The 16643-nt window shown below is 36.0% G+C and overlaps 3 protein-coding genes and 1 pseudogene across 5 annotated transcripts; 2 read left to right on the top strand and 2 right to left on the bottom strand.

The window, feature by feature from the left end:
- Positions 1–2412: 2412 nt before the first annotated feature.
- On the bottom strand, positions 2413–4557 carry LOC101210170 (annotated as a pseudogene). The gene has a single exon (XR_969918.2). The product of XR_969918.2 is annotated as an aminoacylase-1 pseudogene (transcript).
- Positions 4558–5048: 491 nt separating this feature from the next.
- LOC101210421 (ubiquitin-conjugating enzyme E2 4) lies at positions 5049–9118 on the top strand. 2 transcript variants are annotated; one of them, XM_031880388.1, is made up of 7 exons: positions 5049–5498; positions 6605–6676; positions 7085–7164; positions 7775–7889; positions 7995–8047; positions 8313–8441; positions 8755–9118. In XM_031880388.1, exons 2-7 carry the CDS (start codon positions 6633–6635, stop codon positions 8850–8852), a joined length of 519 nt encoding a protein of 172 aa, XP_031736248.1. In that variant the 5' UTR covers positions 5049–5498; positions 6605–6632; the 3' UTR covers positions 8853–9118. The 2 variants fall into 2 exon arrangements, with proteins under 2 accessions (XP_031736248.1, XP_004138119.1); XM_004138071.3 differs by having other exon boundaries at positions 5061–5498; positions 8707–9118.
- Positions 9119–9836: 718 nt separating this feature from the next.
- LOC101209921 (RNA-dependent RNA polymerase 2-like) lies at positions 9837–14164 on the top strand. Its single transcript, NM_001280679.1, has 4 exons — positions 9837–10370; positions 10740–12640; positions 13148–13298; positions 13397–14164. The coding sequence occupies exons 1-4, from the start codon at positions 9837–9839 to the stop codon at positions 14162–14164; spliced, it is 3354 nt and encodes a 1117-aa protein (NP_001267608.1).
- Positions 14165–14690: 526 nt separating this feature from the next.
- LOC105435925 (hypothetical protein) lies at positions 14691–15646 on the bottom strand. The gene has a single exon (XM_011659685.2). The coding sequence runs from the start codon at positions 15531–15533 to the stop codon at positions 15006–15008; it is 528 nt and encodes a 175-aa protein (XP_011657987.1). The 5' UTR covers positions 15534–15646; the 3' UTR covers positions 14691–15005.
- Positions 15647–16643: the final 997 nt, after the last annotated feature.

Here is a 16643-nt window from a genome sequence, read left to right as displayed (position 1 = left end):
AAAAGAATCAAATCCATGCATAACATTACATTATAGTATATAGTACACATCATAGGTAAATATTAAATCCCCAATCATGTAATAAGTCAAAATACAACTATATATATGTATACATATATATATATATGTATGTATACATATATATATATATATGTATATATATATATATATATATATATATATATATATATATATATATATATATATATATATATATATATATAAATTGGTTGAAGAAAGAATAGAAGAAAAAAGAAGAAAAAAGGAAAATAGGGATGTAAGCTATTTTGTATTATTAGAATTAAAATTTGAAGGCTAAAAAGAGAAGTCTAAGAAATTTTTTTTTGGAATTATTGGAGACTTTCGGTTGAAGGAATAAGTAAAGATTAAGTAAACATAATAACTACGAACCAACCGAAATTTAAAAAAAAAAAAAAGAATAAAAATTAATTCATTAATTAATCAATTAATTTAATTTTAAGAAAACACTAAACCTTAAGGATTAATCATTGTAAGTGTGGCCCTTTGGATGAGTTGTGATGCCTAAGTTTTCATTTTTATTTTCATCTAATCATTGTGAGTGGAAAACACTAATATTATAACTATTTTCATTTACCAAATAGATTCTATCAATAATAGATACTGATATACTTTTATCTTATTTATAGTTGACATTCATAAGATAATTGATAGAAGTTTAGCTATCAGTGATATTGATATAAATCTATCGATATCTATTATTTATGGGTGATCATCGATTGATCGGAATAGTAAGTCTTTTGATAAAAACCGACTTTGAATCATACTCAATTAAGTAAAGTGTCAAACTGATCTCGACGACAATGAGTAAGGGTTGATTGGTTGGTTTAACACTTAAAATACTTTTTGAAAATTCTCGATTTGAAATTTTTTGAGATCGACCCTGATCGACCCTCTCGTTTTCCTACCAACTGACTTCGGTTTGATCGGTCAACTTGGTTTCTCGATCTATCATATTCATCCCTACTATTCTTGATAGAATTTAAAATTTTGTTATATTTTTGTAAATATTTTCAACACCTTTGTCATTTATAGTGATTTCTCTTTAAACAATCATTTTGATTGTTTTTTTAATTCAACAATATACGGATTTAAAAATTAAATATTTTATAAGTGTCGACTTATTAGCTCGAGCCAAAAAACAAATTAAGAAAATTGTAGTTTACAAAAATTGAAGTTAAAAAGCACATATAAAGTAGTGATTGTTGTGTGGTTATTGCCACTAAATATTTGATGGTAGGTATAAAATTATAATAATTGCAACTAATCAAAGTCTAAATTATAAAAACTTAACCATTACTAAACAAATAAGTGTACACTGATTACGTTTTGTGAAGAAAATTAGTAGCAAATATTATAGGGCCAATTTCAAAACCCTAAATTGGTTGTTGTTGAATATGGACGAATGGGTTTCGATTTAGTTTTGGTTCAATGTTTCGTTACATTTTAAATTGTTTTTAGTTTCTTAGAACGTGTACATATCTACATAGAAAGGAAGATATATACAAGACGGTTTAAGTTTTTAATATTTACAATAGAAAGATATCGATTTGTTTATGAGTCGATATATACTTATTATTTTAAATTATTCCACTAAGACGTATGATATGAAATCGATGCTTATTAATGTTAGAACGAGTTTAAAAATTGATCAAACTTTTTGGAGAGAATTGATTTGTTTCTCTTTATGACAACGAGAGCACCACGATATGGTTGCACTTCAAAATTTATCATTCCTACTAATCAAGAGAGATATTTCCCTTATACATTTAACAACAATGCTTGCCATTGTCCATTTGATTTATTAGAATAAATGAACCCCTTCCGATGGGTTTGCATCTAACTTTCATTTTCATGATAGAAATAAATTGTGTTAATACGAACATTTGAAAGGTTAATGATTCCGAAGGGTATTTAGTGACTTGTAATAGGAAGAGTTTGCAATGTAATTCAAAATCCATGTTTAGATAGAGTATTTTGGACATGATTTGTAATACATAATTCATTACTCTTTTCATGCTTCACGATCCAATATTAATTCGATTACTCACACTTAAAGTAAAGGAATCTATGTACCATTTAAGTTCTCACTCTGAGTATGTTTGGAATGAAGCTTTCAAGTGTTACACTTTCGCTTTTGTAAGCACTTGGAAAATATTCTATGAACAATCAATCGTTTTTGTGTACATGGGCAGGATCAAACCGAACGACTTCATGGTACTGTTCATTGAAAAAATTAGTTGTTTGTTTACTACTGCAGCCTGGCCTCCATTCATTTTGTTTGGTTTATCAATACAATTTTAAAGGTAACTTTGAACAACTCTTGTAATGAATGAGTTGTTCCTTAACCACAAAGCTATTTAACAAACTCCATCAAAAGAAACTTCAAGGTTTGATTCTCCATAACAATGATGGGTGGAGGAGTATTTAAGTTCCTCAACCATAACAGTCTTATTCAACAATATAAACTCAAACTCAATGAAAATATGGTACAAAGTTTCATATATCATTGAGATTTATCATTTATACGACTCTTTTTCCGTGAAAGTATCCGAAGACCCATGAAATGAAAAGCATTCTAAACAACTATTTAAAGTTTAAAGACCAAATAGACACGAACAGTGAATTGGGTCGGGTTGGGAAGAAAGCTTACTTTTGCATAAAGCTATGCCTTTGAGATTGTCCTTCTGAATGGATACTTTACAGTGTTGATTCCCATGAGAATTCTGAAGGATGAGCAATGCTTATTATTGGGAAGAAACATCCTCTTGGAAGGAACTCAAAGCACTGATTAAGGATTCATAAACCTTGATTCCCCTTATGAACACAGAATCACTCAAGAACTCATTGTGATCATGCAATAAGATTGGAGTGTTAATCATTGGAGAGAAACCAAGAACAGGAATCCTCATCTGTCTCATGAATCGAGCATCCGTAGTTGTAGCCAAGATTTCGGGCTTAGAAAGCTTCCCTCCAGCGTCGGAAATGGCTGCCTTGAAAACAGCCCACCATGGATTTGAAGCATTTGTCATCGTCATTAATGGACTTCCCAAGTAATCTCTTATGGGCCCTTTCTCAAGTATCTGATAAGTCATGTTCCGCCGTGCCGGAGCCCATTCCTCAGCTATTCTTCTTCTCATAGCATCTGGGTCGGCGGTCGGCGGTAATCTGAGATCAAACCCAGCCTCCGCCTCTGACGGTTGCATGTTCATCACAAATCCTGTGGGGGAAGGAGTTCCGGCATTGACAAAAACAGGATTCACAGAGATGACTTCTGAATTAGCAGCTTCACCTGCTTTAACTATTTCAAATTGGCTCTCTCTGAATCTAGTCATAATCTCAACGCTCTTCATCAAATTCTCCATTGCGCTGTTATCGTACATTCTAGATCCATGGCCAGGGCTTCCTTTAGCCTTGATTATCAACGACCATGGCGATCTATCGGCGTAAAAAACCCTAAACTCATCTCCCGGTGAAGCTTGTCCTTCATCCATCATAAACCCCACATTCAACTCCTTGAACTCCTTCGACTGAACGAACTTCGCAGCTCCATCGGAACCCCCAATCTCCTCATCCGGTACATACGAGATATGAATCGTACGAACAGGGACGAAATCCCGATTTCTGAGATTCCGAATGGCTTCCAAATACTGGATGGCGATACACTTGTCATCTTGAGAACCACGGGCGAAGATTTTACCATCAGAGGTTCGGACAGCGGAGAATGGAGGATGAACCCACTTAGAAGGCTCGGCGGGGACAGAGTCCATATGAGAGTTGAGTAAAATCGAAGGCAAAGAAGGGTCTAATCCATACCAGGTCACAAGAAGAAGAGGCTTACCTGTAACGAACTCGAGTATCTGCGTATGGAGACCGATTTCTTGTGCTTGAGATCTGAGGAAGGCGACAGCTGAGGCGTAATCGGGATCTGGATGAGCGGTTTTGATTCTGAGGTAGCGTTGAAAGCGAGAGACCGGAGAATCTTGATCGGGTTCATCATCAACGTACTGTGATTGGCTGAAAGAGAGAGGAAATGAGAGTAGAAGAAGAAGAAGATAAAGAGTGACTGAAAAGAGACGATAGTGAAGATGGAAGTTCGACATAGTCAAGTAGTCTCAGTAAGTGGGAGAGCTGCCGATCGGAAAGATAGCCGCCGATCGAACCTAGGGTCGGAAGAAAAAAACAATCTTGAACAGTCTCGAAATACAACAGAACACACCAATTCTTTTTTAACTCTTAGCTAAATTATATAAAACTTTATACATTCTTTGAATCATACCCTAAATTAATCATATAAAACTTTGTGTATATGTATATATATTTGTGTATTTGGTTTGTTCTTCCCTATTCATCTTAACTCTAGAGGCTTGATGATACAAGTTATATTTGGATTTGTAATATACTAATCTAAGGATTTGTCATAGAGGGTTGTAAACTGTAATCTAAGCTTGATATGTGGTTGGATTTGACCGTTATGATTAGCTTCTGTATTTCTTTCATTTCCAAAGATATGTTAGCTGTGAAAGATTTTATGTAAAAGAAATTCAAGAATACCTTTTAACTTTTGCTTTTTTCTTTGTAAGTTTTTGTGATCTTTGTAATATTACTTTTGAAACACTGTGGTGATAAACTTGAGGAATGTCCAATCACAATTTGGTCACTGTGGCATCATTTCAAGATTCCATTTTTTATCAAACATTTTTTCATGAATGTTAACATTCAAAATAGCTTTTAAATGAAACGGGTAAAAAAAGGTGAATTGCAAAAAACCACTTATTTCACTCTCAAACTTATAGAAGTATTGAAACCAAACTCTTAAAAATACGTTGTGAATTTAATAGTCAATTTTTAACCTTTGTACAAATTTTAAAAGCTTGAGTTTTACCGTGAAAAGTTTGAGAGCTACACTTGGGTCCTTTATTTTTGCAAATTAAGAAAAGAAAAAAGGGTGTAATTTTTATTCAAAATTGATCTAGAGTACACATGCAAATGCATAGACAGATAGCAAAATGAATCATGGGAATGTAGCTTTGTTCCATGAAAATTGAAATTATGGCTCATTGGGAAAACACAATGCGGTCATAATGGGTAAAGTGAAGAATACGGTGATGGATGGAAGCTTTGAACAGGACGGCCATGGATAGGATCAAGCAACAAGAAAATGGGAAATCCCCCATTTTCATTCTCAAGATCTTGATTCTCTTCTCTTATTCTAACGATAACCATAACCCCACAAACACAAACACAAACCTTTACCTTTGCCACGTAGCTGACTCCTTTTTCCAACATCTGCGTCTCATTTCCTCCTTCCCCCATTTCCCCATTCTTTGCTCTCTCTCTCTATATATTCTCTCTTCCCCTTTCCTTCTTTTCGTTCGGTTCACGGGACTCTCCATTACCCATTTGTTCAATTCAGCCACCGTCCTGTGAAACGGGCTAATTTCTTTGCTTCTTCTAAGGTACGTTTATTTGATTTTCTCTTAATTTTTGGGTTTCATGTATCTTTATTCCATAGATCTTCATGTTTCTTTCTTTTGATCGTTGCTCAGACTCTTGATTCTTCTCTTTGTGTTGCTTAACTAGTGACCGGTTCTTGTTTGGTACTTTGATGAATAGATGAAACTTATTGAAATGATGAGGAAAAATGAGATCTTGCAAATTGGGTTTGTTAGTGGTGGATATAGCTTTCATGTGGAGACTTTAGCTGTTTGGTGTGGATCGTATTCATACCCACTAGACATTTCTTTGTCTGATCATATTCTTATCACCCACCAGACCTTTTGTATTTGATTTTATTAGTTTCTTATTAGGTAGTTGAATTCAGATTCCAATTCTTTGTTCCTGATCATGGTTAGTTGCATGCTTAGTATGGCTTTTTTTGTTTAGTGGTGAGTGATTATGAATCAGAACAATGTGGTAATTGTTGAGCAGTTTGTTGAATCTTCATTTTCACATTTTTGGTGATTGATGTTTGAAGACATGAACTTCCGAGGCAGGCTTATTTTGGATTAGAGATGCAATATCTGAACGATATCAGCTCATGGATACTCTCTACTATTTATTGTTAGTGATGCAATCAAATCGATATGAGTGAAGACTTGCAAATCTTGAATATTTTCATTTATCATTCCTTCGGTGTTATTTCTAATTGGAAACTATCATTTTGGGTGTAGCTTGTAGAAATACATAGAAATATGACAATCTGATAAAGAGCTTTAAGCCTGTGTATCAACTTCCTAGGCCATAACGATGCTCATACTCTGTCAAAATGGAAAATGAAAACAAAATATCATATTAATATAAGTTCGACTTTAGATAAGTAGAACCTTACATGTTTGTCTGTATTAGTGGTGGGGGATTCATTCGCTGCTAATGGTTACGCATTCGCTTTAGTATTTTGAAATTTATTCGTAATCATTTCCGTCCCCTTTAAAAGATTTCAATCTTTGGCTAATGGAAAACTTGGTTGCAGCTGCCCCAAGTCTTTTTCACTTAATTTTTTTTCACATCTAAAAAGTGTATGCATTAGTAACTTCTAATGTTCGAGAATATGAGTCCGTTGCAGATTTTGGAAGCGCAGCAGCTTATTCACGATGTCTTCTCCAAGCAAAAGGAGAGAAATGGATGTCATGAAATTGTAAGATAGACACCCTTGTTATTTATAATTTTGGTTGTTCTATGTAATCTTTATGAACGGCTGTTATGAGCCTTCCAACAACCAAGAAAATGTTATTTTGAGAATGAAAAGTATATACTAGAGAGAGCCTCAGAGGAAAGTAACATGTGTTAATAATGCCCACACAGATCTTCTACTCCATATACTTCGTCGCCCATATTCTTAGGCATGCTGGCTTAGAACTGGCCCAATATTTGGGTGGTTTTAGGTTTGAGTTTGACTATTGTTCCCAATTACACCTGCCAACCATTGTAATATTGTATGATTATCTCTGCAATTTGATCACTAACTCATCTAATGATGGTGGCCATAAATTTCTTTCTGTTGTTTTATCTTGTGGTTCATTTGACATGGGCTTATGTTGTCCAGGATGATGAGTGACTACAATGTGGAGATGATAAATGATGGACTCAGTGAATTCAATGTGGAGTTCCATGGTCCCAAAGAAAGTATTGCTCGACTTTCACCTCTGTCCAATATGCATTTCATAGTCGTTGATGGAATAGCAATTATTCGTTTGTGGGTGTGTATTGAGCATTATTGGATTGCAAATGAACAATTTAGCAAACTTGCCGGCAGTCTAAAGCCAATTCTTTTATCTTGTTTGGAGTCTCCTGAAAATTTATCCTTGAAGTGAGTTGTTTCTACTGCTTTCTTGTGTAATTTATGGACACTTGATGCTGTTTACTGTTTCACTTAACATTGGTGAGTAAGAGCTGCAGCCTGTTCCTAAAGAGTTTTAATCCATGAAGAAAACTGTGCTTTTGGCTGTTCAAAAGATTGTGAAAGTACTTCAGCATGTGGTTTAGTTACTATTCGGATTCCACTTAGCTCTAAAAGGTATAAAGTTTGGATCATAGATGACTTCAAACTCTAACTAGAAATGAACTTTTTGGTTTTATTCACAAGGAAATGTGAACTGGAAACATAATATGCATCTAGTTTAGCTGCATGTTTTCATTTCATGAACTATTTTTCACCACATTTGGGTCTTGAGCTGCAATAAGTTAATTATCTTTCAATAAGTATTTTCTTAATCAAGTTTCATTATCCTTGCAGGCTTATATGAAGCTGGCGTTTGGAAAATCCGTGTTGAGCTACCTGATGCGTATCCTTATAAGTCTCCTTCAATTGGTTTTGTGAACAAGATATTCCACCCAAATGTTGATGAACTGTAAGAACGTGTACTTTTCATTTTTAAACCATCAAATGAAATGGATTGAATGAATGGTTCACCTGTTCATAGCATAAGTATTTAACGTGCAACTTTTACTTGCAGATCGGGTTCTGTGTGCTTGGATGTGATTAATCAGTCTTGGAGTCCGATGTTTGGTAATAATCTCCCACCCCCATCCTCACTAAATACTAAATCTTTGTTGACATTGTACTAGATTCCATGGCATTTTCTGCTCGAGTTCTGTGATAAGATGTTATTGCATAGTTTTTTATGTGTTTGGAAATATAATTTAATATCCATGGGACCATATATTGTATCGAGAACTCTCAAATTAGAGGACTAAACACAAACACTTTACTACATATGTTTGGGTTTGCATAAGTTGTTTATTTTTACCCCTTTCTGTTGTTTATTTTGCAGATCTCTTAAACGTTTTTGAGGTTTTTCTTCCCCAGCTTCTCCTTTATCCCAATCCTTCAGATCCCCTTAATGGTGACGCCGCATCACTTATGATGAAGGACCCGAAGCAGTATGATGAGAAAGTTAAAGGTAAATATTTCTCTTTGAACAACTTCTCTAACTCAACTTTCTCCATTTAATTTAGAATGAATTTTCCCTCTGAAAACCATCAAAGTTGGAATCCTAATTCCCTATGTGAGTGGATACACTTCCTTGTAAACTTTGTCAACTACCATTTCTCCCAATCTAAATTACAAATGTTAGTCTGCTTCTTAAAGTGTTAAGATGACAGATTTTTGCCCTTTTTTGTCCTAACAATCACTTTCTTAAATGATAACTTAACATCGGCACACAGAATATTGCGAACGATATGCGAAGAAGGATAACGACATTAAATGCACAGGAGAAGATGAGAGTGAAGAGGATGAAATCAGTGATAACGAAAGTGGTTCAAGCGGCAAAGACGACGACGACGACGTTGCTGGACATGCTGATCCCTAACTGGAAACAAGGAATTATTATATCATTTAGCAGCAACAACTGAATTTACATCTTTGTTTTATTTTTCTATATTTTTACTGGTTGTGAACATCATATTGAAAAAAAATTACCCAACAAAGTCTTAGATGATTCATAGATTGTGATGGCAGTGTGTTTGTATTGAATGACATGAAATTTACAAGCCGTCCAGTAGGGGGCATAAAGCAAGGTGACAATATTTTATGAGTTAATGAAATAGATTACATCAAAATGAAATTGTTTCTCAATGACTGCCCAATTCATAACTCTGTTTCTGCTGTTTCTTCTGTTTGTTCATCTGTAAAGTCAGTAACAATATGAGAAGAAGCTTCATGGCTAGTTTTTCTTCTATTTTACTACAACTCTGAGAGGTTTTTGGTTTTTTGTTTTGGATTACAAGTTCTAGGATTTCCTTTTAATATAATATGTATGTCACATGTACCGTTCAGAAAATTATGATACTAATGCTGTCGATAGGAGTGCATTAATGCTGTCGATAGGAGTGCATTTGTATCAGATTATACCTACAAAGTTTAAGAGATCATTTAGAAATACTCAATGATAGACCTAAATCTAAAAGTTGATAGAGATACATATGTTCCTAACATGAAATTGTGGATCCATCACATTGTGATAGCTAATAGTAACAATATAGTAATGGAAAGAACGGCTAATGCCATCATTGTCGTACAAAAGAAGATATATTTTCACTAACTAACTAGGACGTTATGAGTTGGACATTGTGATTTTCATTTAATTTATTTATGAAAGTTTGAGTATAATTGTAAATAATACATTTTTGCAATTTGCACATTTAATTAATTAAATTAGAAAAAATAGAAGAAAAGAAAAAAACTTGAAGAGAGAAGAAAGCTATTGACTGACACTCCCCCGACTCCCTTCCTTTCTTCCTTCTAAGAATCTCTTCACTTTACTAAGCCTCATCGGCGGGAACATCTTCCGCCAATGGCTCAGCCGGAGAGATCCACTTTAAGGGTCTCAAACGTGCCGGAATCCGCCATAGCTCAAGACCTCTTAAACTTTCTTAACTCCAAATTAGGCCCTGACTCCGTTTTCGCCATCGAAATCTTCACCGAGCGGAAGAACTGGAAGTCGCGCGGCTCCGGTCGCGTACAGTTCACCACACTGGAAGCGAAAGCCAAAGCCATGTCCCTATCTGTTCAAAACAGCCTCGTCTTCGGCACCCAAAACCTTAGATTCTCTTTGATCAACGATGACATTGTTGTGAGGCCAGTACATGCCACAAACAGGACAGAGAATGGGGTTTTGCATGTGGGTTTTATGCTGAAAGAGGAACGGATGAGTGTTTTGGAATCTTGGGAGGGTGTGAAAGCTTGGATTATGCCGGAGAGGAGAAGGATTGAATTCTGGATATGGCATGAACAAGAGTGTTATAAGCTTGAAGTTATGTTTGAGGAAATTCTGGAAACTACTGGGCATTGTTTGGGAGAAGAGAAATTGAATGCACTTCTCTTAAAGGTAAATTTCAACAACGCCTAAGCTGATTATTTGATTTCTATGCTCGTGTTTTTTATTGTTCCATCTTTAGGGAGAGTAAGAATAGGGTGTTTCATCTGTGAATAGTGTGGATAGGTACTCTGGTATGGTTCCATTTTTCACTTCTGGCTTCGGTTCCAAAGACTTCTTTCGGAAAGCAATTGTTTCTTTAGGAAGAAAATGTTTCTTCAAAAGGGGTTTTGTCTATTGAATGAAGGAGAAGAGAGAAATAAGCGAGGAATGAGAGAAACTTTTGGGTGAAAGCTTATCATTCTAAACTAGCTAGCTATCTACTTAGATATTGCCCTGAAAATATCTTATGATGAATCAAATTGTTGTTTCCTCTTGCAGCTCAAATATGCGCCAAGAATATATAAAAAGATTTCTGGATCAAATATGGCTTCCAGATTCAGCAGTACTCGCTACCGTCTTTGCATAGAAGATTATGACTATCTTTGGGTTCGAACAACAGAGTTTTCTCCTATGAGATCAGTAGGTCAGTCAACTTCCTTTTGTTGGGAAGTTGAAGAAGATTTGCAGGCTTCAGATATTTTTTCCTGTTTCCCATTTTACAAAGAAACCCAGAAAGATATTGTTTTAGAGGACGGCGAGGAATTTTGCTCTACCTCAGAGATTGTGCCTCTGATTAAATCTGGATTAGGTTCTAATCTAGCCTATGAGGTTGAATATCAGCTCAATTCTTTAGTTCATATGCAAAAAATTAGCCTTTCTGCAGCCAACCAGGATCTGATTGACTTCCTTTGCACTTTAGATATCGATACTGCTTTGAATGTACTTCAAAGGTTACACCAGCTGAAGTTCGTTTGTTATGATCCCTTGTCGTTTCTAAAGACCCAATTACATGTTTACAAAAGGAACTGCAAAAGTCTTCCTCCGTCATCTCAGAAGAGGTTGTCGAATAACGTGATGAATTGTTATAGAGTCCTTGTCACTCCATCAAGAATTTATTGTTTGGGACCTGAGCTTGAAACTTCAAATTATGTTGTAAAAAACTTTTCATCATATGCTTCAGATTTTATGAGGGTTACTTTTGTTGAAGAGGACTGGAGTAAGCTTCCTGCAGGTGCTGTTACCACAAGTATACAGCGTGGCATACTCTCGAAACCTTATAGAACTGAGATCTATCATCGAATAATGACTGTTCTTCGAGATGGAATTGTTATTGGAGCCAAAAGGTTTGAGTTCTTGGCGTTCTCAGCTAGTCAGCTCCGATCAAATTCTGTTTGGATGTTTGCTTCCAGTGACAATTTGAAAGCAGAAGAAATTAGACAGTGGATGGGATGCTTTGAAAAGATTCGTAGTATCTCCAAATGTGCAGCTAGGATGGGTCAATTGTTCAGTTCCTCCACTCAAACTCTTGTTGTTCCTACACGAGATGTTGAGATTATACCTGATATTGAAGTGAATACTGACGGTATTGACTACTGCTTCTCGGATGGTATAGGAAAGATTTCACTTTCATTCGCAAGGCAAGTAGCTGATAAGTGTGGAGTGAATCACATCCCTTCAGCATTTCAAATTCGATACGGTGGATACAAAGGTGTCATTGCTGTTGATCGTAATTCCTTCCGTAAACTATCTTTGCGTGACAGCATGCTTAAATTTGAATCGAAGAACAAGATGCTCAACGTTACCAAGTGCTGTGACTCCATGCCCTGCTATTTGAATCGAGAGATTGCCACTCTTTTGTCAACTTTGGGAGTGAAGGATGAAAGCTTCGAGGCATTGCAGCAAGAACAACTACATCTTCTGAAGAGAATGCTGACTGATAAAGATGTTGCCTTGAATGTCTTAGAAAATTTTCATGGGGCCGATTCTAATAACATTCTGGTGCAGATGTTAAACCACGGTTATGAGCCAAATATCGAGCCTTATCTCTCAATGATGCTTCAAGCACACTATTGGAACTTGTTTTCTGATTTAAGAAGCAGATGTAGAATATTTGTTCCAAAGGGCAGGATCCTCCTGGGCTGCTTGGATGAAACTGGTATTTTAAATTATGGTCAAGTGTATGCCTGCATAACCTTGACCAAATCGGAGCTTCAGAGCAGGAATCAGAACTACTTTCATACGATAGATGAAACAAAATCTATACTGCTTGGAAAGGTAGTTGTTACAAAAAATCCATGTCTTCACCCAGGAGATGTGAGGGTTCTTGAAGCCATTTTCCATGTAGAACTAGAGGAGAAGGGATTGGTGGACTGTCTTATATTTCCTCAGAAAGGAGCAAGGTATGTTTCTGTAGACTGAAGTTGTTGTCTAGTTCATCTTGTGGATTAGCTCTATAGATATTATCTTCTATCAGTATGATATGCGGGCAGTTATAAGTATAACTTGGAAACATCCTTTTCTTTAATAATGACCCGTCTTGATGCCATTTTTTATAGGAATTTTAGTTCTTTAAGTTAGTTGTTCAGGAACCAACATACCTCAATGGTAATTGACATCTACTCCTTCCTTTAAGATCAGAGGTTCAATTTGTTCTAAAAGGATATCTGCATGTTTATTTCTTGCAGTTAATAATTGCATTTCTAAATGAATGACTGACATGGAGCAAGTGTTGGAAATGTTTGCTCCCACTTTAAAGTTTGTTGTTTTGAATTGATTTTCTAAGTACTAGGTAGGATCTAACTGGTTGTTTTTCTAATAGTTTCAATATTTTAAAAGGCAGTAGAGTTCTAAAGCTAAAGCATTAGTCAGGGCTGGAATTTTACTCGATACTTGAGTTTTTTTTGCAGGCCACATACTAATGAATGTTCGGGCGGTGATCTTGATGGAGATTTATATTTCATAAGTTGGGATGAGAATCTGATTCCTCCCAAAACTGAAGCACCTATGGACTATACAGGACGAAGACCACGTATAATGGATCACGATGTAAAACTAGAGGTATTTTTAATTATCAAATAATAAAATTATACCATTTTAAACTTAAAAATGTGATTAACATTTGTCCTCTCGATTCGTTGGATTGTTGAAATTTGCAGGAAATTCAAAAGTTTTTTGTTGATTATATGATCAACGACACATTAGGTGCCATTTCTACTGCTCATTTAGTTCATGCTGACCGTGAACCGAAAAAAGCCCTAAGCGCAAAATGTTTAGAGCTGGCAGCACTGCATTCCATGGCAGTCGATTTTGCAAAAACCGGAGCACCAGCAGAGATGCCTCGAGTTTTAAAACCGAGGGAGTTCCCAGATTTCATGGAGAGATTTGATAAGCCAATGTACATATCCAGTAATGTATTAGGTAAACTCTACAGGGCTGCTGTTAAGTCCATTGAGCAAGAAAGGTCAAGACTAGTATGGTCAGAAGAGGCTGCTAGAGCAATTTACGATTATGATCTTGAAGTCGATGGCTTCGAAGCATTCCTTGAAATAGCTGAAACTTACAAAGAAATGTACATCGAAAAAATGAGCATTTTGATGAACTACTACGGTGCAGAGTATGAAGATGAGATATTGATGGGCGATCTTCGAAGTCGAGCATCTTATCTACAACGTGACAATCGCAAGTACGGCGATATGAAGGATCGGATTTTGCTTTCGGTAAAGAACCTACGTAAGGAAGTCAAAGAATGGTTCGAGAATAGCTGCGACCCACTCAATCGCAGGATGATGGCTTCTGCATGGTATCATGTAACTTATCATCCTTCTTACTTCAAAGAAGACATGTTCTACTTTAGCTTCCCATGGGCTGTATCTGATGTTTTACTCAACATAAAGGCAATGAACTCCAAAAGACATCAAGCATAAAAGGAACTGCTAGCTCTAGCTGTGCGTTGTTAGCCAAACATGTCATTTATTCCTTTACCTGTTTTAACACTGACTAACCCTAATCCATGTTACTCACTACCCATTTTCAAGCCTCTATGAAGGTAGAAACTATCTTGAAGCAAACAACCATTGTCATAACTTTCTATTTTCTTGTTTATATTCTGGGTGGGTGGTTGAGTTAACTTACGTAGACATAGACTAGTTGCAAAGAACAATTCACTTGACCTAAAATGTAGCCTTGTTTATCAAACTCATGGTTTCTTTGTGGGGATTTTCCTATTTACTTCACATGGAGAAGATTGTGAAAAGACAGGCCACCCATATAAAGCAACTTTCTCTAAGTATTGTGCCTCCACAAAAACCCAATCTCATTGCAGAACAGTAGAAAGAAAGAAAGAGAATTTTCAGAAAAGTGTTATTAACCATTTTCCAATTCATACAAGGACAATACATATACAAACATTATATGACCTTTTTATTTAACCCCCACATAAAACAAAGCAAGTCCCCCAATCAGTATTATTATATACTATTAGGATATAATTTAATGTAAAAGAATAGTTTTTTAAAGAAAAAGACCCACTCTTATCGTATTGTACATTGATCCTGATGTGCCACCAATACCATAAGGAAGAAAGAGAAAGGAAAGTCCAAAATTAACTCAAACATGTATTTACTTTTGAGAATTAAAAAAGAAAACAAGAAAAATCTAACGGAGGAGGTGGTGGTGGCGGCGGTGGCGGCGGTGATGTCAGCCAGCCCAAATGTGTGGACAATAACAACACTAAACACGGCGTATTTTATTAAACACAGCGCACCTTTACGCGACGGCAGAAACATTCTTAGTTCCTCCCGTCTTCAACGGCGCCGGAATCGAAGCATAACGAGCAGAGAAGTTTCGATAACCATTGAAATCATCTATATCATCATCCAATTCACCAATCTGTCTCGAACCTTCATCGAAATTCATAGCGTAACTCAAGGGATCATATTGAAATTTCCCAGCCCTAACACCACTTCCACCACCACCACCACTACCACAACCACCACAACCACCACTCCGATTCCGATTAAATCGACGAATGAAAGTCTTCCATCTCGGTCCAGCAACAATCTCCGACCACTCACGGAGCTTCAAAAGAACCCTAACCCCTCTGGTCCACCACCGTCCCTCGTTATGAACTTGCGATGCCCTAATCCGCTCCCACCACGATGGTCCAACAGTGGCTACACGACGGGATCCAAAACACGATAGCCGAAAACAACCGCACCGGGCAGTCGGCAACAAAGAATTGGATTTATCAGCGTCACAACAAGGAGACTCTTCTTCTACATCAGTAAACGCCATAATCGGATTTCACTATGAGTTATTCTCATTACCAACTTTATACACCAAAAAGCAAAAATGAAACAGAAAACCATCTATGACCTGTGTGACTGGCTACTTCCGGTTCCCCCAAACGGGATCTCATCCAAATTCCACCGGGAGTTACCGGTCATTTGAGTCTATCTAGTGGCGTAAGACGTTCGAGCTGTTCTTTGGAGGGAAGCGCGGGTTTTGTTCCGCTGTTTCGGGTTTTACCGTAACGGTGGGACCCTTCCATCGCTGTAACCAATCAAACTAAATTACGGTGGGTCCCACGTTCTATATATATTTATATATTTTTTTTTTGACTCTTTGGTCAAATCTATTGTCCGTACATAGAGATTTGGGATTTTAAATGGCCGACATGTCGTCCTCCTCCTCCTTGCTAGCTTAGCTTGGTTGAAACGATTTGACGTTTTGTAGTTACAAAAGGTTTTTGGTTATATTGATGTATTTTAATTTACCTAGATGTAGAAATTGATCATGTAATGTAACAGGAGACATGCGCAATCAAAAAATGATCAAATTTTACTTTAGATGCAACTAAAGAATTTAGAGTTAGCATCCAAAATCTATCATAATTAAATGAAATTAGAGTTAGAAGAAAACTTACCCTTGAAGTTTTTCGTTTCTTGTAATCTCTTCACGAATTTGAATTGAAATGTTTAACAGCTATTCTTCGGACTAAGAACCAAATTGTGAAACCCAAAAGGCGGAGGGAATATAAAAGTATGGAAATTTGAGAAGGGAATTACGATGGAGATTTGGGAGAGAAAAAAACATTTGGTATAATTTTGTAAGAAGAAAAAAAACCAATATTTCAAAAATTCTTTCAATTTTGAAAAATTGAAAAATGACACCTAATTAGTTCATTCAAATTCGACACCTCACTTTCCACCGTAAAAGTAATCACCATTGTATTTTCTCTTAGTGCACTTGATATCGATTAAGTTAAATTTTTGTTTTTTTTTTCTCCTTATAATTTAATTTTAAAGTTATGGACAATTTATTGAATTTAGATTTTAAAATATAAACTTGAATGCTTTGATTTTTTTAAATGAGTTTCAAAAATAAACTCACTCTAAACCTTAA

This window comes from Cucumis sativus, chromosome 1 (genome assembly GCF_000004075.3).
Source record: "Cucumis sativus cultivar 9930 chromosome 1, Cucumber_9930_V3, whole genome shotgun sequence".
NCBI lineage: Eukaryota > Viridiplantae > Streptophyta > Magnoliopsida > Cucurbitales > Cucurbitaceae > Cucumis > Cucumis sativus.
The sequence above is the reverse complement of the archived record's forward strand: the minus strand, read 5'-3'. Positions and strand labels throughout refer to the sequence as shown.

Coding starts and splice junctions, on each gene's coding strand:
- LOC101210421 (XM_004138071.3), top strand. CDS start 6,633: ATGTCTTCTCCAAGCAAAAGGAGAGAAATGGATGTCATGAAATT. Junction 6,677..7,084: donor GAAATGGATGTCATGAAATT/GTAAGATAGACA, acceptor TATGTTGTCCAG/GATGATGAGTGACTACAATG. Junction 8,048..8,312: donor GTCTTGGAGTCCGATGTTTG/GTAATAATCTCC, acceptor TTTATTTTGCAG/ATCTCTTAAACGTTTTTGAG.
- LOC101209921 (NM_001280679.1), top strand. CDS start 9,837: ATGGCTCAGCCGGAGAGATCCACTTTAAGGGTCTCAAACGTGCCGGAA. Junction 10,371..10,739: donor TGAATGCACTTCTCTTAAAG/GTAAATTTCAAC, acceptor TTCCTCTTGCAG/CTCAAATATGCGCCAAGAAT. Junction 12,641..13,147: donor TTTCCTCAGAAAGGAGCAAG/GTATGTTTCTGT, acceptor TTTTTTTTGCAG/GCCACATACTAATGAATGTT.
- LOC105435925 (XM_011659685.2), bottom strand. CDS start 15,533: ATGGCGTTTACTGATGTAGAAGAAGAGTCTCCTTGTTGTGACGCTGAT.